This window comes from Ooceraea biroi, chromosome 1, assembly GCF_003672135.1.
Source record: "Ooceraea biroi isolate clonal line C1 chromosome 1, Obir_v5.4, whole genome shotgun sequence".
NCBI classification, from domain to species: Eukaryota; Metazoa; Arthropoda; class Insecta; order Hymenoptera; family Formicidae; genus Ooceraea; species Ooceraea biroi.
In genome coordinates this window covers 12,296,093-12,323,931 of record NC_039506.1, presented here as the reverse complement: position 1 = coordinate 12,323,931, position 27,839 = coordinate 12,296,093, and the positions used below count along the sequence as shown (strand labels likewise).

The following is a 27,839-nucleotide window of genomic DNA, read 5'->3' as shown; positions in this document are numbered from 1 at the left end:
CCCGTAAAGACATGGCTGACGATCAAATCCCCCTCCCCGCCATTGCTTCACCCCCTCAGACCTATGCTCTCTCCTTTAACTCCGTGCAGATTTCCTAACCCCGAAACTGTCACATTTTAACACTTCATAACTTTTTTTCTATTTGAGAGCGACGATTTTAACTTTCAGATTCGTGTTCTACGCACAAAAATACACAATATTGGTGAGTTTCGGCGAAATCAGAGAGGAAGGAGCTCTCCTTCACCATAATTTCACTACAGGAGGAAAACGTGCCGTCCGTGCCGATCCGTTTCCCGAACATGCATCAACACGCACGACACGAAACAATAGAATACTGCTGGAGTGCCCTGCGATTAACCAGAATTCTGGTTGCATCTTTGTTTGTTCTTATGTCTAGTGTAATATAACTAGAAGTTTTATAGATCCAACTGGAAAATACTTAACCAAATTCTTATAGTACAGTCTATCAAACGTTCTAGTTATAAAATATCCAGTCCTATCGTGATAACTAGAAATTCTTGGTTAATTTAACCAAAATGCATTCAATCAGATACGTCTTGTTGGTACAATCAAATCATTTTTCTCACAAGGGGACCTTACGGCTACCGGGTCTCCGATTTTCTTCATACTTACAGGAGTTGAAAATCAGTACCCGAACATCAATTTCCTAAAGCAGTACGATGCGCTTCTCAAAAACACTCGAGAAAATCGACTTTGAAGATTTCCGAGCGCTGTAAGTACAGAAAATTTAAAGTTATTGTCAGAGCCGCTCGTAGCCGAGCGCATAGCACTCTGGTCTCATAAGCGCGAGGTCGCTGGTTCGATTCTCGTTGGCCGCAACTTTTTTTTTATTAATTTTACTTGAATCCTATATCTAACATTAACATTTATCAAATTGAAATGCTAATTAATAAATATGTAATCGTAATGTTTGTAATAAAAATTAACATCTTTTTATTTTTAATTACCACTCGCTTGAAAATACGAATATTTATAATAAATTAAAATGTGGTACACAAATGGGAAACATTAAATAGGGAATAAAATACTTTTTTATTTCTAGAGATTACGAGTAAATACAAAAATAATATTAAAAACACAAAAATGATATTAATAAAAATATTTTTTTAATTTTTATGAATTATTAATTATATGTATTAATTGTATGAAATATATGAACAATAAAAATATAAGTATAAATATAAATATAATAAATATAAGTGATAAAGGGTTGCGTTGCGCATGTTAAGATACGCGGACGGCTGTGGAAAAGTTTGGACGGAAATTACGGATAAAGTGGTAATTGCGAGATCTGAAATTGCCAAGGTGCGCGTCTAAACAACGGATATAGTGCGCGCCGCCGGTGACAGTGTTGGTGAGAGCGCAGAAAGCGATCATCAGAGAAAAGTTGCCGAATAAAATACGTGCTGACGATCCTAACCTAGACACGAGAGACCAGATCGTAGTACATAAGGGAAATACGCGGAAGGCAAGACCACAGACAAAAGGTAAACAAGATAGATAAGTGGCAGTTATCAGCCGATAATAGAAGGAAGCAGTTATCATCGGAACGGAGAAGTCAGGCTGGGTCGGAGGAAACAGTGGAACACCAATGAATAAGGCAGGTGGAAGCTCAGAAAAGGAAAAGGAATCAAAAAGAAAAGAAAGATCCATCATCATAGAAAGAGTTACCAGGCAGAGGACAGGCAGTCTAGGATCAATAGCTGACTCATTCAAGAGAAAAAGAGAAGAGGAGGACGAAGAGGACAGGATAAAGGCGGAAAAAGAATTTTACGAGATCTTCCGTAAATCTAGGATTGTGGATAGATCACCACCACATAAGAAAGAAGAAGAAACCGAAGAGTCACGGAAAATTCAGAAAGGAAAGAAAATAGGGGACAAGGAAGAAACAGACATGGATAAATTAGAACAGATAACGGAAATTATGCTAACAATTAAAAAAGACACAGAAGAGATAAAAAAGAAAACAAAGAAATAAAGGCGGAATTGCAAGTCATGAGGGAAGAGTGGAAAAGAAGGCAAGAAGAATGGGTGAAAGAGAAGAAGATAATGGAAGAGAGACTAAATGAACTAGAGACTAAAGAGGAACAAATGGAAATGATGATAGCAAGAATGAAACAACTGGAAAGGAAAGACGATGAAAGAGAGAGAAGAGAAAGAAGGAACATCATTATGAAAGGAGAGGGGATACCGACTGAAGGATCACCGAAGGAGATAATAAAACAAACATTAAGACAAGAATTGCAAATTGAGGCGGACATAGAAGATGCGTACTGGATAAAAAGAGAGCAGAGTAGAAGAATGCTGGTAGCAAAATTAAGGAGTTGGCAACAGAAGAAGGAAATATTAATAAAGAAGAGCAAAATGAAAGGAAAGAAACTGTACATTGACAATGATCTAACGAAAAAGGAAAGAGACGTACAAAAAGAGATAACGGGAATAGCAAGAACAAAAAGAGAACAAGGATGGGAAGTAAAGATAGGATACAAGAAACTTATAGCCAACGGAAAAACTTTCATATGGGAGCAAGAAGAAGGAATGAAGGAGATAAATTTTCGGAACAAACAAAGACCGACACAGACCAAGGCGGGAGAAACACGGAACGGATAAAATAACGAGACAGAACAACAAAGGCGACGAAAACTGGCTCAGAAATAAACGAACGAAACAACACACAAGGAATAAACAAAAAAAGGATGACGCCGAAAACACAAAAGAGATCAAGGTAATATTTTGGAACACGGAAGGAATTGCAAGGAAAGATAAAGATTTTTGGGAGTATGCACGAAAATTTGAGATAGTCAATCTAACAGAAACGTGAATAGAAGAGAAAGGGTGGAAGAAAATGGAAGCATGGATGCCCAAAAAATTTAAATGGGAAATCCAATATGCAACAAGGGATAAGAAGAAAGGAAGAGGAAGTGGAGGCATGATAGTAGGAGTGAAGAAAAATATCAGGATGGAAGATGTACAAAAAGAAACAAGAGGAATAATAAGCTACAAAGTAAAGATTAAGGAAGAAATATGGAGAATTATTTCAATCTACAACAGAGAAGGGAAAAAGAGGACATTAGAAGAACTAGAAGAAAAAATTGAAAATGAAAGAGAGAAGAAAATGATAATTGGAGGAGATTTCAACGCGAGAACGGCACAGAAAGGAGAAATAGTATGGAATGGGGAAGAAGAAAGTAAAAGGACTTCGAAGGATAAGACAATAAACAGACAAGGAATGGATTTGATAGAGAAAATAGAAAAGATGGGACTTGGTATACTAAACGGAAACAAGGAAGAGGATGAACAAGGAGAGTGGACGTTTACAGGGACAATGAGAAAATCAGTAATAGACTATTCAATCTGTAATGCGGAAACATGGGAAGAAATTAAGAGCTTCAAAATAGGAGAGAGGACGGAGGCAGATCACCAACCACTGGTGGTAGAAATGAAGGCGAAAATAGAGGAGATAAGAAGAGAGGAAGAAGAGAGGGAACTAGAGATAGAAGATTGGTCAGAAGAAGGAATAAAAATATATAAGGAAAATCTTAAGAGAAGAAAGACAGAAAAAGGAGCACAGGAAGAATGGGAAGAACTAGTGGAAGAAATCAGAAAGGCGATAAACAAAAAGACAATCAAGAGAAAAGCGAAAGGAATAGGACAGAAAACTTGGTGAGACAAGGAATGTAGAAACAGTAAAACGAAACTAAATCGATCTTTAAGACAAATGAAAAAAGGAACGATAGAAAGAAGAGAATATATAGAAGAAAAACAAAGGCACAACAAACTATGTGAAAGAAAGCGAAAAGAGGACAGAGAAAGAGAACAGAAAAGATTAGCAGAAATAAGCAACGAAACAGAGATATGGAGATACATAAGGAAGGAAAGAGGTCAACGAGAAAAACTGGACAACAGCATAGGAGAATTACAATGGAAAAGACATTTTATGGAATTACTGGAAGGAAAAGAAATAACCGATACAGAAGACGAGCAGGAAGAGAAGGATATACGGGAAAAATTGTGCAGAGAGGAAGAGGCAGTGGAGGAACGAGGAGGAATCACAGAAGAAGAATTAGAAACTGCGATAAAAAGGCTCAAGAAAAAGAAAGCAACGGGAGAAGATGGACTCAAAAACGAAGTATGGCTAAATGCAGACAGAGAAACAAAAGAAAAATTAAGAAGAATTCTAGGGAAGATGGAATGGAAAAAAAATACCAAGAGGGTGGAAAACAAGCTTAATATATCCAATCCATAAGAAAGGAGACAGGAAAGAAGTTAAAAATTACAGAGGAATTACACTTTTGGATACGGCATACAAAATTTATGCGATGATACTTGGAAATAAGTTAAGGAAGGAAGCAGAAAGACTATGGATTCTTCCAGAAACGCAAGCGGGATTTAGGAAGGGGAGAAGTAGTATAGACAACATATTCGCACTAAAAACAGCGGCAGAAAAAGTGATATCGAAAGAAAGAGGGAAGCTGTACGTATTCTTTGCAGACCTAAAGGCGACTTTCGATAAGGTGAACAGAAAGAAACTATGGAAGGTACTAGAAGAATATGGCATCAACAAAAGATTAATTGACAGAATAAAAGATATCTATGAAGAGACAATTAGTAGAGTAATTATGGGAGACAAGTGTACAAGCAGTTTCAGGACAGAGAGAGGATTGAGGCAAGGGTGCCCACTCAGCCCACTTCTCTTCATAATATTCATCGCAAACGTTGAAGATTTCTTAAAGAAAAGACAAAACGGAGGGATTAAAATAGGAAGAAAGAGAATACACAGTTTAACGTATGCAGATGATCTAGCAATGATGGCGGAAACGGAAAAAGAAATGAAAAAAATGATGAAGAGCCTAGAGAGATATCTGGAAGAAAAAGAATTAATACTGAATGCAGACAAATCGAAAATGTTGGTTATTTGTAAGAAAGAAAAAGTAAAACAAGAAAGAAGATGGAGATGGAAGAGCGAAATAATAGAAGAGGTCAAAGAATTTAAATACCTGGGATTTACATTTAACAAATGCAACACGGACGAGGCGCACATAAAAGATGTAGTGAAAAGAGCAGCAGCAGCCATGGCGCAGATATGGGGAATAGGAGAAAGGAAATTTGGAGGAGATTACGGCAGAAGAATGTTAATGTTCAATATCATGGTCAAAAGCATACTGTTATATGGAGTGGAAATATGGGGGTGGAGAGAATGGAAGGAAATAGAAACACTACAAGAAAGATATATAAGATGGACGCTAAGACTAGATAGATGCACACCAGGCTATATAGTGAGAGAAGAGACAAAAACAGAACAAATCAGTATAGAAGCAGGAGGAAGAGTATTAAAGTACCAAGAAAAGATAAAGAGAGAAACAGAAAATGAGATATTAAAGGAGTGCAGGAGAGAGATCAACAATGCAGAATGGGAGAAAACACAATGGGGCAGAAGGATGAAGATGTTCTACGAAGAAGGCGGAACAAGTCAATGGACAAGAGAGGCAAGAGAGGATTTAGGAGCAAACACGGTGGAAGAATGGATGAATATCTACAGGGAAAGGAAACTGGAGGAAAGAAGGAGGAAGGTGAAAGAATTAAAATCAACAAAGGAATACAAAAGATGGAAGACGGAAGGAAGAGCAAGATACTTAGACCAGAAGGGAAAAGGCAAGAAAATAAAAAAACAATAGCAAGGTTTAGGTGCGGAAATGAATGGAAAGGAAATAGATACTGGGAGGAAGAAAGCAGGAAAACGTGCAGATTATGCGGAGAGGAAGAAGAAACTTGGCAACACATACTGAAGGAATGCCCAGAATCCAGAACAACTAAGACCGAAGAATCGATAATGGCAGAAGAGGGAGAAGGAATAGAATGGATGTTGGAGTTATGTAACAGAAGGAAGGAGGGAGAAAGACGGAAGAAAAAAGAAACAAGATAATTAAAGGCATACAATGAAATAAATATAGGAAGGCATGTAAATAGACGCAAACTCATGTATCCCGAGAAGGGAATCATTATCTTTAATAAAAAAAAATATAAGTGATAAAATAACTGAACAGTATTATTGATACATATTATTTTTGCATTTAACAATAAGACGTTTTCCATTTTTGTACCACATTTTAATTTATTATAAATATTCATATTTTCAAGCGAGTGGTAATTAAAAATAAAAAGATGTTAATTTTTATTGCAACAATTACGATTACATATTTATTAATTAGCATTTCAATTTGATAAATGTTAATGTTAGATATAGGATTCAAGTAAAATTAATAAAAAAAAAGTTGCGGCCAACGAGAATCGAACCAGCGACCTCGCGCTTATGAGACCAGAGTGCTATGCGCTCGGCTACAACCGGCTCTGACAAAAGCTTCAAATTTTCTGTACTTACAGCGCTCGGAAATCTTCAAAGTCGATTTTCTTGAGTGTTTTTGAGAAGCGCATCGTACTGCTTTAGGAAATTGATGTTCGGGTACTGATCTTCAAATCCTGTAAGTATGAAGAAAATCGGAGACCCGGTAGCCGTAAGGTCCCCTTGTCAGTGTAGTTTTATAACATCTCACAATATCGAGATTATTGTCAGAATTGAACGACTAATCACTAACGTATTAGCAATTTTAATGATTCTATTGACGAACTAATAATTTCTTCGGTAATTATGCCTTATAGGGGAGCCAGCCCCGATAACCTTGACCTTGACATATGTTATAGAGGTCACCCTCCTGAGTGACCTTCAGAAGGTTTTAGCCAGCGGTCATTGTTTATTAAAAAGTAATTAACGAAAGAAGTTTCGAAAATGTAGTAGTTATTTTGAATATTCAAAGACATAAACGACGAATATGTATATGAACGAAGGAAGGAAAGTCATTTAAAGCAGTGAATCGTTAATATATAGAATAGTTTCTTTTAAGGTGATCCTGAAGTTGCTAGTGAACTATTTTTTCACTATAGCGATGGTAATTGCAGTTTCGAAAATTCTCTTTATTGCTTGTGCAGAATAAAAAATCCTTTTCCACAAATGAAGTATAGATAGAAAGAAAGTCCGCTCTACAGGACTTTATATTCAAAATGGAAAAAAGTTAAAAACTTGCATTTGTCTTTTCTAACTTTTTTCCATTTTGAATATAAAGTCCTGTAGAGCGGACTTTCTTTCTATCTATACTTCATTTGTGGAAAAGGATTTTTTATTCTGCACAAGCAATAAAGAGAATTTTCGAAACTGCAATTACCATCGCTATAGTGAAAAAATAGTTCACTAGCAACTCCAGCATCCCCTTAATATAAGTAGAAATTATTTTCTGCTTTAACCTAATCTAACCTAACCTATCCTAACCTAACCTTGGTCAGGTTATATTTTCCGAAAGTGGAGCCCTGGGCACATACGCTCGTTTTCAGCCCGCTTCGCGGGAGGGCTGGGGGCAGGGGCTTCGCTCCTCCCCCCCGCCGGAGTCAGAGTAACAGATTTCACCGTACAGATTTTGATCACGTGGTACACGGCACGGATCCCGATGGGGGAGGGGCGAAGCCAGGTTAGGTTAGGTTAGACTTAATATTTTGAGTATGAACAGTTTCGGAAAATACACAAATATATAAACTAATTTGAACTCTGTACGGTAAAATCTGTTACACTGGCTCCGGCGGGGGGGAGGGGCGAAGCCCCTCCCCCCCGCCCTCCCGCGAAGCGGGCTGTGAACGAGCGTAGATAACTAAAAATTTGTGCAAAATTATTAAACTTCTTTGGTTATTAATTTTTTAATAAATCATGACCGCCGGCTAAAACCTTCTGAAGGTCATTCAGGAGGGTGACCTCTATAACATATGTCAAGGTCAAGGTCATTGGGGCTGGCTCCCCTATAATGCATAATTACCATTTCTTCTACTCAATTCTACTTTCCTCCGCGCTCTCTTCCTCTCCCTCTCTGCCCCCCTCTCTCTCTCTCTCTTCCATTCTCTCTCTCCGCCCCCTCTCTCTCTGCCCCCCTCTCTCCCCCCTCTCTCTTCCATTCTCTCTTTTATTTAAATCCTTCATTTATTCAAATGCATATCAAAATATGTCACAAATAATTGCACGGCTATAGAAAGTAATGCACATTTTTGATTATCAAGGAGATAGACAATCCATCAATATCGCGGCAACAATATAAATGTTTTTTTTTAACAATGAATCGCTTTTATATGATTATTGCTTATTGAAAGCTTTGCTATATTTCTCAAACGTATATATAATAATACAACACCCAAAAAAAATATTCTATTCTTAAACTGGGAATTCTTCTAAGGATTTCCTCTAAGCAAAAAATCTTACATATTAATGGTATATTCTTTTAGATATACGTATTCATCTATAAAAGAGTGCATACAAGAGAGGATGCATGAACTATACTCAATAGTAAATTCCTCTATCAGAAATATCACTATGTAATTTGAATAGCCTCTTGAAATAAGAGGATATGCAAGATATTCGCGGCACGCGCGCTTGTTAGAAGAAGATTGTCATTTAAGTATTTGTTTTGTGACAATCGACTGCACGATGCGCAGAGATTCCTCTAGCATTAAGGACCGCTTTTACCAATGCCGTTTAACTTTAACCGTAGTTTAACTCACTCTTCGTCCTTTTCTAACTACCTACCTTAGAAAGAGACGAAGAATGAGTTAATCGACGATTAAATTAACTGGACTTTAGTCGAAGTGATCCTCCCTAAGAGGATTGTAATCTTAATTTCAGGATCTCATAGTTATAGGATATTCCTCTAGATTTCAGAGTATCATCTTGAGACCATATAGCAGAGGAAAATCTTCTATAATCAAAATGGAACTATTAAAGAATAGAATATTTTTTTGGGTGAAAGACTTAAAACTAATCGATTTCTTTCCTTGAATATATTTTAGCCCCATACTACTTATGGTGACTTATGAGGTTGAGGAGTACGACGATGGTACTTATATCCCAACGTGTACAACACCGGCTTCGTCGACGTGGATGACAGGTTTTATTCTGACCACCATTCTGATATTCTTCGTCATCCCTATGTTGCTTCTAATTATCCTGTACACGGTGATTGCCCGACACTTGATGGCGAATCCGGCGATAAGTCGAGGGCCGGCAAACAATCTGCTCAAATACCGCAAGCAAGTGGTCCTAATGCTTGGCACAGTCGTATTATGCTTCTTTTTGTGCCTTCTACCATTTAAGGCCTTTACACTCTTCGTCATATCTGTTCCGCCAAAGATAATCGTCTCGCTCGGTATCGAGGGTTATTACAGCCTACTGTACTTCTGCAGACTCATGTTGTATCTAAACTCTGCGATCAATCCGATCCTGTACAACCTGATGTCGAGTAAATTCAGAGAAGGTTTCCTCAAGCTATGTGGCTTCGGACTCATTAGGCAACGTAAAAAGAAAAGCATGTCAGAGCGTACGGGCACTTATACAACCGGATCAACTAATTGCAGCAGCAATCACTCAGATTTCTGGCGGCGGCACAGCAGCAACAAGAGCTCTAGCGTGAAGGTACCAAGCAACGATCATGCATCTGTGGACAAACAGATCAAGCTACCCTTGTTTACAACCGTCGTGACTGGAAATATCGCTAAAAAGAAGCAAGAGAGCTATGTTTAACTCTTTACGAATCGACTTCTAAACGTACCGAAGGATATTGTCTTACCGAAAGGTAGCCAAGTCAGAGAGTTCCGCTAGTTTTTATTATAAAAGAAGTGAAAAGTCTCATATAAGTACTTTTCCCATTGTTAAATCAAATATAAATAATCTATTAAACGCTGTAATAATATTATATTTTTGTATATATAAAACTCTATTTTATTTCTTATTTTTACATAAGCTGGTCTCAATTCCGGCCTTTTCAGTATTTTTTCTTTATTTAAATGAAACGAGTGATACAATATGTTTTTGATGACGAGCTTAAAATTGATTAAGATTAACTTCAAATAAAAAGTAATTAATTAAATTCAAATTAATTTTAGATTAACAATATGAAATCTTAATCAAAGATATATATATTTTATTATCCATTTACTTTAAATAACGTAAAATTGCTAAAAAAAAGTGAGGAAACTTATGTTACAATCTATGTGTGACTTGGAGAATTCTTATGTTGCAATCTAATATTAAAGATTTCTTATATGAGATTTGTTTCATTTTTTATGTTTATATAAATAATATTATTTTTTCACTATCTTTATTCGTTTGAAATTTCAATTCTATACATTTCTCCTACCGACGTCTCGCTGCACGAGCCGCGCTCTCATACGTTAATATCAATCGTTAATAACTCGGTTATCGATTATTATCGCAAAATAGTACAGGATTTTTCGACTCAGCTAAGTCTAAACTATATGCCATTAACGATGACACCCTGTATATTGTACCCTGAAAATAAGATATTTTTAATTCATTAATAGTTTAAAGTCTCAAAAATTTAATTCAATTAGTTCATTACGCTGAATACAAAAAATGCGTTAAATCTTTTATTTTATACAAAAAAGAACATTTTTAAATGTTCGATCACTGTGCATTTAAATAATTAAAAATTTTTATTGAATTTTTTCTATACGCCAATTGATTTCGAGAGAAGTTGTAATCCATTAAAATATTGAACGCAAATCAAATAATACGTGCAATAATGAATTAGACTTTCTCATATTCTTTCATAAATACTGACTTTTGCACATTATTGCACATGTAAAGTTCTTCATGTGATGATTACATTAGATTAGAAATTATGTTTGTTCATACTAAATAACTTAAAATGTTTCCTCGATAGCATTTTGTAACAATGAAGTAAGAAACTGTTAATTGTTAAAATGAATGTTCACTGTTAAATGTTAAATGTTTATTGTATCACCGTTAGATTAAGATTTGTATATTCGAACGAGATTAGTACAATAATTGTGTCTTTAAGTGTAATAACAGTCACTGTGACAAAACCGCGATAACTTTAGTTCCTCGATTTTCTATGTGATGTGTTGTATATTATATATTTATATTAATTAAGCAGTATTAACTTGCACAATAAATTAAAAGAATTCTTTGAGAGTTAAGAAAGTAGAAAAGTCGACATACTTTTATACGCAAACATTACGTTCCTAAATGCTTCAATTGTAACAAAATTAATGTAGATTTAAACATAAGGTAGAATAAAAATAAGAATAAACTAATATGTGAGATATAGGAAAAAAAATGTATTGTTGTAAATAAGGAACTTATTTTTAAGAGTTTCTTGTTATCTTATTTTTTACTAATAGTTGGCATACAGTTGTTTTGTTGTATTCTAGAGAACACAAATGCGCTCTGTGTGCTTCAACAATGGGATTAACAATGGTATCTTACCCACACCCACACCCACACCCACACCCACACACCCACACACCCACCCCCACACCCACACAGACACAGACACAGAGAGAGAGAGAGAGAGAGAGATAGAAGCATGATATTATTAAAAATTAGTATAAAAAGTGAAAGCAAAATTGCTTTTTATGATAATAAAGTTCTCTATAAAAGTACTCTATAAAATTCTCTATAAATATACCAAATTACATTTTTCGGTTCATCTTGTTATAAAATATATAGCAGATAATATAATATTATAAATATTTCTCATAATGCAGGCATCTGATAAGAAATATTTTTTAATGAGACTGTAAAGATTTAAAAGCAAACAAAATACGGTCTTGCTCTTGAAAGTATTATTAACGCAAACTAGCAAATCTCATGTTAAATATTTTTTAGAAGCTTTTTTGTATAACTATTATAAAAATACTCATATGTTTTAAGTATTTTTTGCATTGTGAAATCAACTGTTTCTTCTTTCTACAATAATAAAATGAAAGTCTGACTTAAATATACATTAGTAACAGAATTATGATATGTCGACACCACTGGCAACTTTATTCAGTGAAAAACAACGTTTCGACCAGAATTTCTGGCCCTCTTCAGGTTTCAAGTTAATATATACAGTTAATTACAATGTCGTTTTCTTCCTATAACCAATCAATAACGCAAATTACACTACAATTTAATAACTTAAACAGGCACACAATATGATTACAATAAAAATTCACTTCGATAAATTACAACAGAATAACATACTAACCAAAAAAAGGACATCGCATAAACTATCGAACAATGACAAAGAATCACGTCCGTACTCGATAATGACAAGTCGAAGAATGATGTTTTCGGTGACGAATCAAAACAGTTCTAAATATTTTTCAGTATAGGATCATAAACACCCGGCAAGTTATCAGTGTCCGTCTGTAGATTGATCGCATTGTGATGTCTTTTAATAAAAATCATTTCCGCCACTTCGCATTTATGTAAATATTGTTCTTGGTGTAAAATGTCTACCTTTGACCAGTCAAAGTCATGGAACAAGGAAGCTCTGTGTCTGCTGACAACTGACCAATTACCTTCACGTTTTGAAATATCGCTTCTATGTTCCTTGACCCTCGTAGCCAGGTGCCTTTTTGTTTGGCCCACATAGCAGGCATCGCAATCCTTACATTTCAAGCGGTAAACTACACCAGTTTTGTTACTATCGGGTAGCGCGTCTTTGCCAGATTTTATGATACAGTCTAATCTCTTATTTATCGTGTGTATTACATTAATGTTATAGCTTTTAAAAACTCTGTGGAGAATGTCACTAAGACCATTTACAAATGGTAACACTACAGATTTGGCTCTATTATCACCATCCTCATTAATGTTGTTTAGCTTCATATTAGTGTGTTTTAGTGCTTTGATTCTTTTGTTTACGTGTTTATCAACAAGTTTCGACGGATAACAATTGTTCAATAAAATCTCCTTTACAGTTTCAATGTTCGTGCTATGAAATTTCACATGCGAAAGTAAGATCGTTCTGTCAATTAAGCTTGTGATTACCCCGATTTTATGTTGTAGAGGATGATTGGAAAAGAAGTTTAAATAACGGCCAGAGAAAGTTGGTTTCCGATACCAATTCGTGACTACAATCCCGTTGTCCCTAATTAACATTGTGTCTAAAAAACTAATGCAATTATTCTTTTCAACTTCGATCATGAATTGCAAGCGTGGGTGGTAACTATTAAATACTTGCAAAACTTGTTGAATCCTGTCAGTTGGCAAAAATAACAAAATGTCATCGACATATCTATAATAAGTTTTGCTGTTAAAATCTATCTGTTACTATTGATTATTACCTGGCGGAACAAACTGCACTATAATTAAATATACATAATAATAATATACCATAATTGACGTTTTCATTGTTGACCTAGCGATAATTTAATTTGATAAACATGTTGTCGATTTAAAAGAATGTCACGCCTGTGTATAAGTAATGTGCGTGCTCATATGAATGTATATATGTGTTAAACAAGTCATTTTTTTCTGTATATAAGTGCCCTACATATTGTTGTTTTATATAAGATCTCCACATACTTTTTAATATTAATTTAAAATTTATTATCGAAGAATTCTTGAAATAACTTATTGTTATTTATTATAATATATTATATAAACATCATTTTAATGTAAAGAAGGATTTAATTGTATTGAATTAACAGGTCCTTTTCACACTGAAGATGGTCAAATGTTGACCGAAACGTTTGTGTAGATCCAATTATGGATTAAATTCTGATTTAATAAATATTAGCACCGCCAACCTGCTACGCTCGATTCTATTATTTAATTGTATTTCAATACTCACGAGCTTGTTTCACTATTATTTATACGCTAGTTGAAGATGCGTTTCTTTGAGTTTATTAGTTATTTTTTGGCCATAGTGCTTGTAATCTGGCTAAAGAATGTATCAAGTTACTTAGAACGCAGATTAAGACGCAGATAAGAATCAAATTTATAAGATCATGTATCAGATTGAACTTAGTACCTCCGCACCTGAAATGTTTTACTCAATGTACGCAATTTTTCTCACAATATGATTCTGTCCGGAAATATAAAAAGTTGAATCTGCGCCATGTTAAAAGGATATTACATTTGGAGCTGTCGGACGCTTATAAAATTTCCACTGTCTTGTGGTGTATTCATGCTGTTATTAGCTTGTTAAACAATCAGTTACCGGGAAATGTACTCAATAACTTTATGAGAAAACAAGAGCATATTAATGATAAAATTTGGTCAAGCGAGAACAATAGAATAGATAAGAAAGTGACCTGGTTATCTGAGAGACAAACATTGGCTGTGAGGAATGACATTGAACCTATTAATTACTATACTGGAACTTCGACTGATGGTCGTAATTTCGTGTCTTTTTCAAAACCGCAATACAGTAGTTTCCATAATATTGACATTGTGCCATCTAGTTTTCCTTCTGAGGCTGATTTGAATAAATTACATAAAAAATGGTTTGTCAATGTGTCAGGTAGTCACATCCCTGAGAAAGTTCAAACGTTGGTCCAGCTTGAAGGTAACTTTAACATGCCCATCACTGGCAAAATGAAATCACGGGTAACTACGGACTTCATAAAAAACATTGAGTATAACTTGGACAGATTTAATGTTGCTACTTCTCAGTCGATCAGAAACCAGTGCACTCATGCTCTGGAGAGGTTTTGTTCCAGCTGTATTAAATTGAGTCCTGTTGACAGCAATTTGATTGATTTGTATAAATCGACTAAAGTTTTTATGGCTGAAAACCCACACCTCTTCTTCACGAAGGCTGACAAGAGTAACACAACCATTGCTATGAGTATGGCTGATTACCAAGCGAAAATGGACTCTCTTCTCTCGGACAACAGCACATACCTGAAGATAAATAAAGATCCCACCAAATCTGTAACCAATAAATTGAGAGATCTTCTTACAAGATGGAAGAAGAATGGTTATATCCAGAACTCTCAATATCGATCGTTGCTGACAACAGATGGTATCCTCCCTAGAGCATATGGCCAGCCTAAGATACATAAGGATGGTTGTCCCCTTAGAATCATAGTGTCCTATACGAACAGCCCACTTTACGCATTATCATCGTTTTTACATCATATTATTTATAATAACGTACTTTTTCCTACAAGTCATGTGAATAATAGCTTTCAATTGGTTAATAACTTGAGAAATTTTGATATTGATGCTAATTGTCAATTCGCGTCCCTTGATGTTGTTTCGCTATTTACAAATGTTACAGACCTTGCAATACAAAGTATTGAAAAAAGGTGGGATCGTATTTCCGAGGGTACTTCCATCCCGTTAAATGAATTCTTGATTGGTGTTAATTTTGTTCTTGCGTCGACTTTTTTCTCGTTTAACGGTGTCACGTACAAGCAGATATTTGGTACTCCGATGGGATCTCCCATCTCACCCATCATCGCAGATATGGTTTTGCAAGATATTGAGTCCCAGGCTGTCAATGTACTTAATTTACCGTTATTTTACAGATACGTAGACGACATTTTATTTGCATCACATTCTGCTCTGTTCAATGATATTTTAACTGTGTTTAATTCATTTCACGACCGATTACAATTTACGATGGAAAGGAGTAACGCTGAATGTTCCATTAATTTTCTTGACATTTACATTACTTTTAAACAAGGTGCCTTTACTCTAGATTGGTATCATAAACCAACTTACTCCGGAAGATATTTGAATTTCCAATCACATCACCCTATTTCACACAAACGTGGTGTTGTTTTCGGGCTAATAGATAGGGTATTACAAATTTCTGATCCACAATTCCACAGAAAGAACCTTGATCTTACAATTAATGTTTTACTTGACAACGGCTATCCGCTACAGTTCATTTTTTCCTGTATAAATTCTAGACTTAAGAAATATTCAAAGTAAACTTTGCTAAGTTGATAAAAGCAATCCTTTATTAATGACCAAGGCTGGCAATACAAATTAGGCGTAGACATAACGTTTCGACCTTATATTTCGGTCCTTTTCAAGTGTCATTGCTTCGCAAAGTTATTTTCTAGATATAAAAGAACAAAGTAAAAATGATAAGAATTTGTTCTTTTATATCTAGAAAATGACTTTGCGAAGCAATGACACTTGAAAAGGACCGAAATATAAGGTCGAAACGTTGTGTCTACGCCTAATTTGTATTGCCAGCCTTGGTCATTAATAAAGGATTGCTTTTATCAACTTAGCAAAGTTTACTTTGATTAATTTTCTGGCGACTTAAAGGATTATTTGATTTAAGAAATATTGTTATAGTTCTGATACTGATGCGTATGAGTCTAAAAAAGACAATAAATTTTTCACGATACCATATATTAAAAATTTATCAGAAGATTTGTCCAATAATTTAAAAAAGTTCAACATTAACATGTCGTTTCAACCAAACAATTCATTGCATAAGTTCATTTGTGTGAAAAAAGATCCTTTAGATGCGATGTCGCATTGCAATGTTGTTTACAAGATTTCATGCAACGAATGCGATGCTTCATACGTGGGACAGACCAAGCGCCAACTGCACACTAGAGTCAATGAACATAGAAGAGACATTAATAAAAGATCAGGTTCTCCTTCCGTCATTTCTACCCATAAGTTAGATTCAGGTCATGATTTTAAATGGAATCACGTTGAAATCTTGGACGAAGAAATTGCATATAAAAAAAGAATGGTATCTGAGATGATAACTATTAAGAGGCAATTAAATCCTCTTAATTTACAAAGTGACACTTTGGCGTTACCTGATGTTTATTCACCTATTTTGAATACTTTTCCACCTAAATAACCTTTGGCTACCGATTTCTCTGCTTGTTTGCGTGATGCTGACTGTGTGATGTGTTGTTGTGACTATGTATATCTTTGAGACTGTAAGTTTATTTTATTTACGATTTTAACGATACGCCCTTTTGAGGGCGATCGTTCCGACAACCGGCCGACCATCCGCCGGACAATCGCCTCGCCGACGACCATCCGTCGGATTCCGCCCGCCGTCATCGGGGTGAGGGCATGAGCGCTTGCGCTCATAAAAACATATTATCATACGCGCGAGTTGTTTGTCGCGCCGGCTACGGGGTAAGCGCAAACACCACGCCGATCCCGTTCCGAGCCGCACCGTTTAACCTGCGCTGGTGTGCGCAGGCGCGATCCCCCGAGTGGAGCAAACAACCACCGTATAAAAAAGCGCGGAACAGCGTAACTAGGGCAGTCGAGCCATCGAACATTCGTTCGTACGTTCGTATCCGATCTCCGCTAAACCCTGATTTCCAGACACCGCTCCGAGCGAAAGCTTGGAATCCTGATCCGCTCCGCCGTTCTACGACGAAGCGAGCTCCTGAGCCAGCGTCCGTTTCACGATCCGAAGCGCATACAGTCCGAGGGCAGTGGCATCGTCTCGAGGTGGAGCATTCTCCGTCTCTGCCGAGTTTGTCTCGACGACGACCGCAACTGACACTCGGAACCAGCCGCAAGTGCACCGACGGGTACGGGAGTGGAGTATTCTCCGTCTCCGCCGAGACTCCTCTCGGCCCCGCACGCACGTGGACAGAACCGCGCCAGCCAACCGGTGCAATTTCAGACAGAGGTGAGGTGTTTCTCGTCTCCGCCGAGCCTTCTCGGATAAGAGAGCGCACCGGGAACCGAGCAGTCACCTAGCCCCCGCGACGACACGGACCGGAGTGGAGGATTCTCCATCTCCGTCGAGGTTTCTCGACCCTGTCGCCGCGGAATCCGCTCCTCAGTCCCGACCCGCGTGCATAGGGGTGAAGTGTTCTTCGCCGCTGCCGAGGCGACTCGGCCGCACGGGGACGGCCATCAATACGGGGATCTAAGGGCCGCCCCTAGATCTCGATCGACATGCCTGCCGATACGTATCGCGGCTGAGCTGAAGCAGCACCGCGTGCTCGTTCCCACCCGAGGGGGGGTGGATAGTCTCGCGTACTGCGCCCGCGGTACTTTGTATATTTACGCGACACCGCGTGCCCCGGTCGAACCACGAACCCGCGACACGCCATCGTAAGCGTACCGCGCGCAAAGCAATGTATATAGTGTATCTGGTCCGTAATATTATATAATAAACGTTATTGTTGTTACTTATCCACGCGCATAGTTGCTCATTGTCACGGACCTATCCTCGAACTCGTCCCGGCGAGCTAGTCCGCATTCGAGAACCTGATAGGTCGTTTCACGATATTATTGGTTTTATTTTAATATGACTCCTCTCTATGCTAACTTATTGATAATTCTGACGTTTTCCAATTTGTGACAGGATCACGCCATGTATATAATAATGTACTCCGGTGACTTTGGTCTGCCTCTTATATTTTTGCGATGCTGTGTTCTGACTGAGTTGAAAGTCGATTGAACAACTGCGATGTGATTCTGCGTTTGAGGTGCTCCGCTGGTGCGTGAGTTTTGCGTAATATGTTCATTTTATAATATTCGTGTTTTTAATTGTATTGAATTAATAGGTCCTTTTCACACTGAAGATGGTCAAATGTTAACCGAAACGTTTGTGTAGATCCAATTATGGATTAAATTCTGGTTTAATAAATATTAGCACCGCTAACCTGCTACGCTCGATTCTATTATTTAATTGTATTTTAAAGAAGGCATTTTGGACAAAACTACGATTTCCGGAGCGCCAAGTTTTGACCGTGGATTCTTCATCTACAGGTCATTATAAATAAAACTTAAAGAGTGATGAAAGTGGCTATCTGGTTTAGTTTAGGAGATATGGAGGTTTTTAGTTGGAATTTGAGAAATCGACAAAAACGCTTTTTTGCTAGTTGCAGACTATAAAAGGTTTTAGCCGTCGCTCATTGTTCATTAAAAAGTTATTAACAAAAGAAGTTTCGAAAATATAGTAGTTATTTTGAATATTGAAAGACATAAACGATGAATATGAACGAAAGAAGGAAAGTCATTTAACCTAACCTAACCTTATCTAACCTAATCTGGTTAGGTTATATTTTCCGAAACTGGAGCCCCGGACATATACGCTCGTTTTCAGCCCGCTTCGCGGGAGGGCGGGGGGGGGGCGATGCCCCTCCCCCCCGCCGGGATCCATGCCGTGAACCAGGTGATCAAAATCTGTACGGTGAAATCTGTTACACCGGCTCCGGCGAGGGAGAGGAGTAAAGCCCCTTCCTCCCGCCCTCCCGCGAAGCGGGCTGAAAACGATCGTATGTGTCCGGGGTTCCAGTTTCGGAAAATATAACCTAACTCAAATTTATTTCTGATTTAAAGCTAAAATTCCATCAAATATACTCTTTCATAAACGTATATGGTATTGTAAAATTATGCTCTAGTCATTAAACTTTTTTGTTAATATTGGGTTGTCCGGAAAGTTCGTGCCGATTTTTAATAGATGGCGTTGGAACATGTCTGAATATATCAATGTTATTGAAAACATACGATTTATATACATATGCTTAAAGGTGACATTTCAACGCATCTTTAGGAAAAAAGTTGTTTCAGATAAATTGATTCGTGTCAGTTTTGTACTCTTTTGAAGATGGAAGAAAACAAAGAACATTTTAGACACTTGATGCTTTTCTATTACCGGAAAGGCAAAAATGCCTCACAAGCAACAAATTCAATATGTTCTGTTTACGGAGAAGGCGCTTTAGCTGAAAGAACCGTACGTAAGTAGTTCGCTAAATTTAGAGCTGGTGATTTTAACCTTAAAGACCAAGAACGCTCGGGCAGACCCTCTACTACTGATGATGACCAAATCAAGACACTGATCGAGAATAACCCGCGCTATACGACACGTAAATTAGCAGAGATACTGAAAATATCGAAAACCACTGTCCACGATCATGTAGTGAAGCTTGGTTACGTAAGTCGCTATGATGTATGGGTTCCGCATAATTTGGCCGAAAAAATTTAATGGATCGCATTTCCATCTGCGACTCGCTGTACAAGCGCAACGAAAACGTACCATTTTTGAAGCAATTAGTGACGGGTGACGAAAAATGGATCATTTACAACAATGTAGAACGAAAAAGATCCTGGGGTAAGCGAAATGAACCAGCATTAACCACTCCGAAAGCCGGCCTTCATCCAAAAAAAGTCATGCTCTGTGTCTGGTGGGATTGGAAAGGAATCCTATATTATGAGCTCCTACCACACAACCAAACGATAAATGCAGATAAGTACTGCTCGCAACTGGACGAATTAAAGACAGCGATTCAGGAAAAACGTCCAGAATTAGCCAATAGGAAGGGCGTCGTGTTCCATCAGGACAATGCCAGACCTCATGTTTCTTTGACTACCCGACAAAAATTGTTGGAGTTTGGCTGGGATGTGCTACCTCACCCATCGTATTCACCAGACATTGCACCTTCAGACTTTCACTTATTTAGGTCTGTGCAAAATTCTCTTAGCGGCAAGAACTTCAACTCTTTGATCGACATAAAAAACCACCTTGAGGAGTTTTTCGCCGAGAAACCTAAGAAGTTCTGGGAGAATGGAATCTTCCAGTTGCGTGAAAGATGGACAAAGGTTGTGAAACAAAACGGTGCATACATAAGTCAATAAATATTTATCGACATAAAAACATGTTGCCTTTGAATTTTCCTTCAAAATCGGCACGAACTTTCCGGACGACCCAATAATTTTGTAACAAACAACGAGCGACAGGTGAAACCTAGTGCGGGTTATTCAGGAAGATGACCTTGTAATATATGTCAAACTCAAGTCCTTGCTTCGCGTGGACAGTTGAAAATTCGTGCAAAATTATTAAATTTCTTTTTTTTAAATAACTGTTTAATAAACAACGAGCGACGGTTAAAACTGTTTTAAGATCACTCAGGAGGACCTCTATAATATTTGTCAAGGTCAAGGTTATCGGGGCGGGCTCTGTTATTGTCAATATTTACCCTATATTGTTCTGAATAACGCGAAAATAGTCTGCAACTGGCAAAAAAGCGTTTTTGTCGATTTCTCAAATTCCAACTAAAAACTTCCATATCTCCTAAATTAAACCAGACAGCCACTTTCACCACTCTTTAAGTTTTGTTTGTAATGACCTGTAGATGAAGAATCCACGGTCAAAACTTGGCGCTCCGGAAATCGTAGTATCCCCGAATTTTGTATAATTTTTATATTTGTTTGACGTCAACCAAGATGCCGCAGGTTATCTCAAAGCTCTCTCAGAAAGAGAGAGTGGAAGAGAGAGAGTAGCAGAAAAAGAGCGGCAGAGACAGACAGAAAGAGAAAGAGAGAGAGAGACATGGCAGCCGCAGTTAAAAAGGATTTAATTCACGAGTTCTATTTATATTTATATTATTTATATTTTTTATATTTATATTATTTATATTATTTATATTATTTATATTTATAGTTATATTTATGTTTTATATTTATATGGTAATATTATTTATCTAACGATATAAGAGAATGCAATGTAGAAATTTTAAACAACTTTAATATATAAACATAAATTCAATGCCTCTTTCTTCTTCCACGTTTGCTCCAATATTACTGGGCAGATGACAGTTGGTATAAAACTCGCATAAAGCGATTTTGTTGTTTTCTTATTCCCGCTTTCGTCCCTCTTGGTCTGTAACCTACAATTTATTAAAAGTAATTTATATTTGTGCAAAATTTGAAGAAAAATATATACTTAAGTAGTGATATGAAAAATATATATATTTTTAAAATTTATGTACTTTACGTAGTGTATATATATACTACGTAAAGTACATAAATTTTTAATAACTTACAATTAAAGCAATTAATTAATTAAATCATTAAAATATTACTTCGTCTATTGACTAGCGGCGATGTCATCGATGACGGGAGGCATGGGAGCTATCCTGTTTAGCTGAGTGGACGCGGCGACGTCGGCGACGCGATCGGCAGCGAGGCCACTAGTGGTGACGGAAGCGGCCACGACCTGCAATTAAAATTACTTTATTAAACTCAATTTATAATATATATAAGTAGAGGCGAAGTCGTCATTGTTTTTTGATGTCGATTTGTAACAACAAAATAAATAATTTTCGCGAAATGTGGTGTACCGTTGTAAAAAGTGAACTCTTGGCTACATGCGCATTTTTGATCTGCATCGCTTTGTTCAACCGATATAGGGTAAGAACGACAAAGCTGCAAAAATTAAAATGTCAAAACTGCTGAAGCGGAGTTGTTACACCCCCGGAACGGAATCGTCACTTTATTCTCAGACTGGATTTTAAATGAAGAAAAACATAATTCCAATCACGAAGAATGATAGAATACATTTTATTAATTATTTTTTATTAGAAAAATATAAACATTTAATCATCGGAATCCCATCACTGCTGATTTTGATTTTCGCTCGCCTATCGTCGAAGGCTGAGATTCTAAAGTTCCGTATATCACCATGACGAGACAAGGAAGAAGTCGTGGGATCGAATTTGTTTCCATGCACTGCCGGCCGTGGCATGTGTTTCTAGCGTATCGAATAGCTTCTTATCTCGTTTCTTCGCCCCGGTGGTTTGATGACGATTTCACCCCGGACACAGATTTCAAGTTTGGTCACTCATAAAATATTAGAAATTAACGCAAGTAAAAAAACTTTATTGGATTCGTATTCAGCATATATACACTTTAGAATCATCTTATCACGAGAATGTGAGAAAACATAATATTTAAAATAGTAAAACTTTTTAACGCGCAAAAAATTTCACTTTTGATATCCGAAAACACCTTTGTCGTAATGAAACAACATGACATATAACTTCACTAAACTCTGTTGGTCACGTGAGCACCATAAATAGCGTTTACAATATTAATGGCGAGTTCACGAACGCAACGTACAGATTTTGAGATAACTGTAGTAACGATTCCGTCCCGATGAGGATTGCGTCCCGATCTACCCTATATATTCTTTTAATACATTAAAGTTAAAACAATGAATTAATTAAATAATCAAAATATTACCTTGGCTATCGGCGACAGAATGAATGGAATTGACGGTGACGACGCGACCGGCAGCGAAAGAACCGGCAGCGACGGGAGCGGCATCGGCGACGGGATCCAAAATCTTCTGAAAAGTCTTTTTCCTCTATATCGACAATCATCTCTATAATGTAAAATAAAATTATTGCAAATAATAATTATTACAGAATACTTTTTTTTTCTCTTCTGTCATATTTGTACGTAATACATACGCGAGAAGGTGAAGATTGCGTTTATGTGGATAAATAAAGTAGCATTGTTGCGTAGTAATAGAGTGTAACTATTGATCAGGCGACACGAGGCCATAGACCAGAGATTCCGTCGCATTTGGAAGGGTGACGAAGAAGGTTTCGCTCGAAATCGCGATGGTTCTGGCGGCTAGAAAATAAGGTAAATCAGAGAATAGCAGAGTTCGAGAGTAGGCACTACGCGAATAAAATATAATTAGCCCGCGAACGATATTGGCGATCGAGATAGAGGCGTCGATCGCGTTGGAAAATGGCTTGAATTTATTGAAGTCCGAGTTTCCGTATATTCGCGACAACGATCGAAATAAAAGCGACTGATCAACGAGAGACGATTAAAGAGAATCGACTGTCCGAACGACGTGATACGATCGAGATTTGAAGTGAGTCTGCTGCGAGCACGTACAATAGACTCGTTCGGGTTCGACAGCGGGGCAAACAAATTCGACGAAAATAATAGTTATTTCGATCGTTGTCGCGAATATAAAGAAACTCGGACTTCAATAAATTCAAGCCATTTTCCAACGCGATCGACGCCAATATCGTTCGCGCGCTAAGTGTATTTTGTTCGCGCAGTGCCTACTCTCGAACTCTGCTATTCTCTGTTTTACCTGATTTTCTAGCCGCTAGAACCATCGCGATTTCGATCGCAACCTTCTTCGTGACAAGATCTCCGACGTCAAGATTTCCGTTAAGTTTCTAGCGCGCTGTTGTAACTAAGTTAATTATATTAAAGTGTGGTTCCTGCAATTCATTGACTCTATTTTCTCATTCAACCTGCACACGTCCTCTCAAATATAAATCAGGATCTTCTTCACGTGCTTTCACGCCCAGCGTTGGCTGACCTCACGAAGCGGGATCTCGGATCGTAGCAGCGATCCTCCGCCTATCAACGAACATTTGCTGGTCCTTCGAGCCGGATCGGGACACGTGAAAAAGGACTGCATATCAAGGACGGACGGAGTTGATATCTTCTATTTTTCTATGTCTGGGCAAACCATGGCTGATCAGCTCGAAAAACAGCTTCAGCTGTATCGATTGATTGATCGCGCTCTGGACAATTTTAAGAAGGTCTGTAAAAACAATTTGACACCGGCAAAAGTCCGATCACGAATCTTGTCACTGAAAGACAGCTGGAGCCGGATGCTGGATGGTCACGCAACCCTCTCCAAGAATATACCTCAGGACAGGCTCGTCGGAGACGAGCTTTTTCAGGGATGAGATCATTGACGCAGCTTAGGACATTTATCTCACTACATTGGACTACATGGCGGAGTGCCTCGAGGAGCTGGAGCCCCCTGTAAGTCCCACTGGTTCGATCAATTCTGTACAATCGTGCTCAAATTCAACCGCGCTGTCGTTATCGCATTTGCCGCCAATCAAATTACCGCCATTTGACGGAAATTATGAAGACTGGGAACAGTTTCGCGATAGGTTTACCGCTCTTATTAGTGAGAATAAAGATCTCAGTCAGTTCGCGAAAATGCATTATTTAACGTCACGTTTAAAGAGTCGCGCCTCCGATTGCATTGCTAACATCCCAGTAATCGCCGAAAATTTTGATGTCGCGTGGAAGACGTTGACTGCGCGTTACGAAAGTAAACGTCGATTACTCAGTCTCCATCTCTCCACGTTGCTCAATTTAATGGCACTCCCACGTGAGTCTGCCTCCGATCTACAAGCGACAAAGTAGCGCTGCGCGTAATCCCCGCGACCCGGAGAATCCCCCTGTGGTCAACGCTGATGGATATCAGGTGTCATCATCGGTGCTCGCGTATACTTCCTCGCGTGATGTCATACCCCCGTGACGTCATACCCCCCCCCCCCCTGAAGGACTTCTCCGCCCTGCACTCCTCGTCGCCCCATGGGGGAATCTATAGGTACTATACTAGAAGTGCGTGACCTGATCAGCGAGGTATTTGGATTTGACGAAGTAGTGCTTATGATACCCCTCGCGTGACGACATACCCCGTTACGTTTGCTATACAATGCATACTTTATAATATGTATGTACGGGGTGAGGCACCTAACTTGCACACCTTGAAAAACTTGTACATGAGAAGGTGTACGAAAAATTGTTACATACAAAAGTTGCATGACTTCGAGGGGGTAATTACATAGTGTATAAGTTTTTTATAAGTGGAGGTGTTTAAAAAATTTCAAGGTTAACTTTATTTTTTTTAATGAAACACTTCATTTTTTGTTGTATTATCTTTTTCTACTAATTAATTTGAACAATGTTTGTTTGGAACATTTTTTGTTAAGAGAGTCAAATTTTCTTCGCCAGGAAATAGATAATGAAAAGCAAAGGTTTATGTTGACTAAACTGGCAATCTTTATTAAATCAACACGACCCGATCACATTTCGATCGTGATTCCGGTTAATAATGACTAATGGCGATAGTAGGAAATAATGAAGTGATATCCAATAAAACCATTGTTTCATTGAATTCTATGAAACAACCGATTTTTAATGCTATCCACAAAGGTCCAGTTATCACGTATGTAAGATTCAGGCTTTGGAATGGACTCAATTTGAATAAGATTATTTGCACGACTTAGCTGTTCGATACGGTGTTCCAGCCACCGAAGCTCCTCGTCTCGCTGCTGCAGTTTCGCTTCCTGGCTCTCGCGTTCCCGTTACCGCTCCTCCTTGAGCTTCGTGAGCTCCTGCAAGACGGCACGTAGCATTTCGTCACCCACTGTCGCCAGAGTCTGAGCCCGCGTTCTCCTCGGGGAGCGAACCGTAGCCATTCCGCTGTCCCTCACTTCCACTTTTGGACGAGCCCCCAAAAAATGTTACATCCGGACGTCCTTCCATACTTTCCGCACGTTCACTCACTTAAGAATGAGACACGTTTTTTAATGAACAAGAACTCTCTTTTATTAATAACACTAAATAATTTGGATAGATTTCAGCGATTGACAATGTGCTGCTCCGATCATGTTTAACGAGCGACTGACGAGCGAGCTTCGTGCAGCGATTCAGTCCGAAGCGTTCTTTATTGATTTTGCTTCCATCAGCTGTTCCACATACCGAGTGTCGCGCTCAACACGGGTGCAACAATATTATAAAAGTGCCGTTAGATTTTTAATTACGGCTTTAGTTCGTATACTTCGTATACTAGTCGAGGACGATTTTGAGCAAAGATAAAAAAATAGTATTTATTATACGCTTGGCAACACAAACAGAATGCTTTAGCACATACATTTATGCATATATCGGAGCAGATATGCATTTTCCATATACAGGGTGTCCCGGGTTTTAACCGACAAACTGCGGGAGCATATTCTACTAGTGGAAATAAGAAAAAATTCTTATATCGAGTTTGCTTAGAAATGCTTTATTACAAAGTTATAAACCAATATTGAAAAGAAATATGAGATAAGTAACAACGGAACATAGTGTAGAATTTGGAAGGTCGAAGATGTTTATGTTATGTGTATTCACATGTATTCATGTTCACTATGTTGAAACGATTCAGTATGATTGTTACTTTCACAACAGTAGCTGTTAGATTTCAATCGTCGTGTGAACTAGCAATTACTATCAGAATGCCAAAAGTGTTTTCAAATGAGGAATACACTGATATTCATTTCGTGTACGGATTCTGTGACGGAAATGCACGAGCTGCCGTACGAGAGTATCAACGTAGATTTCCTAACAGGAGAGTACCAGATAGATTTAAAGCAACGAATTACTAATTCAGTTACTGAGATGCAACAAAATTTTCAGGAATGTCGTACTGTAACAAATTCTGTACTACGTCGATGTCTAGCTTGTATCGATGTGCAAGGACAACATTTTGAAATGCGTCACTAAATCATTGCGTACATAATTTTTATTTTTGTGAAAAAATCCGTTGTTACTTCTCATATTTCTTTTCAATATTGGTTTATAACTTTGTAATAAAGCATTTCTAAGCAAACGCGATATAAGAATTTTTTCTTATTTCCACTAGTAGAATATGCTCCCGCAGTTTGTCGGTTAAAACCCGGGACACCCTGTACATATCGGAACACATACATTTCCATATATGGAAGTGCATGTGTTCCGATATGTATACAAATATGTGTATAAATTTATGTGTATTAAGGGGAAGCTGGAGTCGTCTGCAGTACTGGCAAAATTTGTGAACACTAATCTTTTTATTGATTGCATAGAATGAAAAATCCTTTTCCACGAGTAAAGTATAGGCAGTAATGACTACGGGACTAATGGAGCTTATGTGAAAAACGAGAAAAAGTTTTAAAATTATAGTTTTCTTCTCGGCTTATTATCTGTTCAAAATCATGTGAAATATACAAATTTCTGGAAGATTGCGTCGGAATAATATCACTCGAATTTCAGACAAACAAGCGGTCCTATTCGATAAACTTGTTTCTCACTTATTTTGTGCAGGCCGATTAGATCGTGCGGTAACGGCCACGCTTCTTGGAGCGGTCGGATTCGCTGCTCTATCCGGTCGTCCTGGCAACCACCTCGCTACAAGCACGCTCTTTTAAATTTTGTCTAATCTAAGACACTTCGAACTCATTTGTCTCTACCATATATGGCTGTAGCAAGCTGTTTGCCACTAACCGATGTTATTATTTTCGTCGAAGTTGTGTGCCCCGCTATCGAACCCGTGCGAGCCTATTGTGTATGCTCGCAGCAGACTCACTTCAAATCTCGATCGTATCACGTTGTTCGGACGGTCGATTCTCTTTAATCGTCTCATCGTTGCCCG

At 37.8% G+C, this 27,839-nt stretch overlaps 3 protein-coding genes and 1 pseudogene across 7 annotated transcripts in view; all 4 read left to right on the top strand.

The window, feature by feature from the left end:
• Nucleotides 1-12,333, top strand: part of LOC105275077 (growth hormone secretagogue receptor type 1) — a 157,767-nt gene extending 145,434 nt beyond the window's left edge. For all 5 annotated transcript variants that reach the window (XM_011331726.3, XM_011331725.3, XM_011331728.3 and 2 more), the window contains one exon: nucleotides 8,899-12,333. In XM_011331726.3, the coding sequence (XP_011330028.1) occupies nucleotides 8,899-9,628 (730 nt within the window). In that variant the 3' untranslated portion in view covers nucleotides 9,629-12,333. The remainder of the gene's footprint in view (nucleotides 1-8,898) is intronic.
• LOC105280638 lies at nucleotides 1,215-3,598 on the top strand (annotated as a pseudogene).
• Nucleotides 12,334-16,925: 4,592 nt separating the features above from the next.
• On the top strand, nucleotides 16,926-18,582 carry LOC105275079. Its single transcript, XM_011331730.3, has 2 exons — nucleotides 16,926-17,501; nucleotides 18,186-18,582. Exons 1-2 carry the CDS (start codon nucleotides 16,928-16,930, stop codon nucleotides 18,218-18,220), a joined length of 609 nt encoding a protein of 202 aa, XP_011330032.2. The 5' UTR covers nucleotides 16,926-16,927; the 3' UTR covers nucleotides 18,221-18,582.
• Nucleotides 18,583-24,376: 5,794 nt separating this feature from the next.
• On the top strand, nucleotides 24,377-24,802 carry LOC109610706 (hypothetical protein). The gene has a single exon (XM_020030285.1). The coding sequence runs from the start codon at nucleotides 24,377-24,379 to the stop codon at nucleotides 24,800-24,802; it is 426 nt and encodes a 141-aa protein (XP_019885844.1).
• Nucleotides 24,803-27,839: the final 3,037 nt, after the last annotated feature.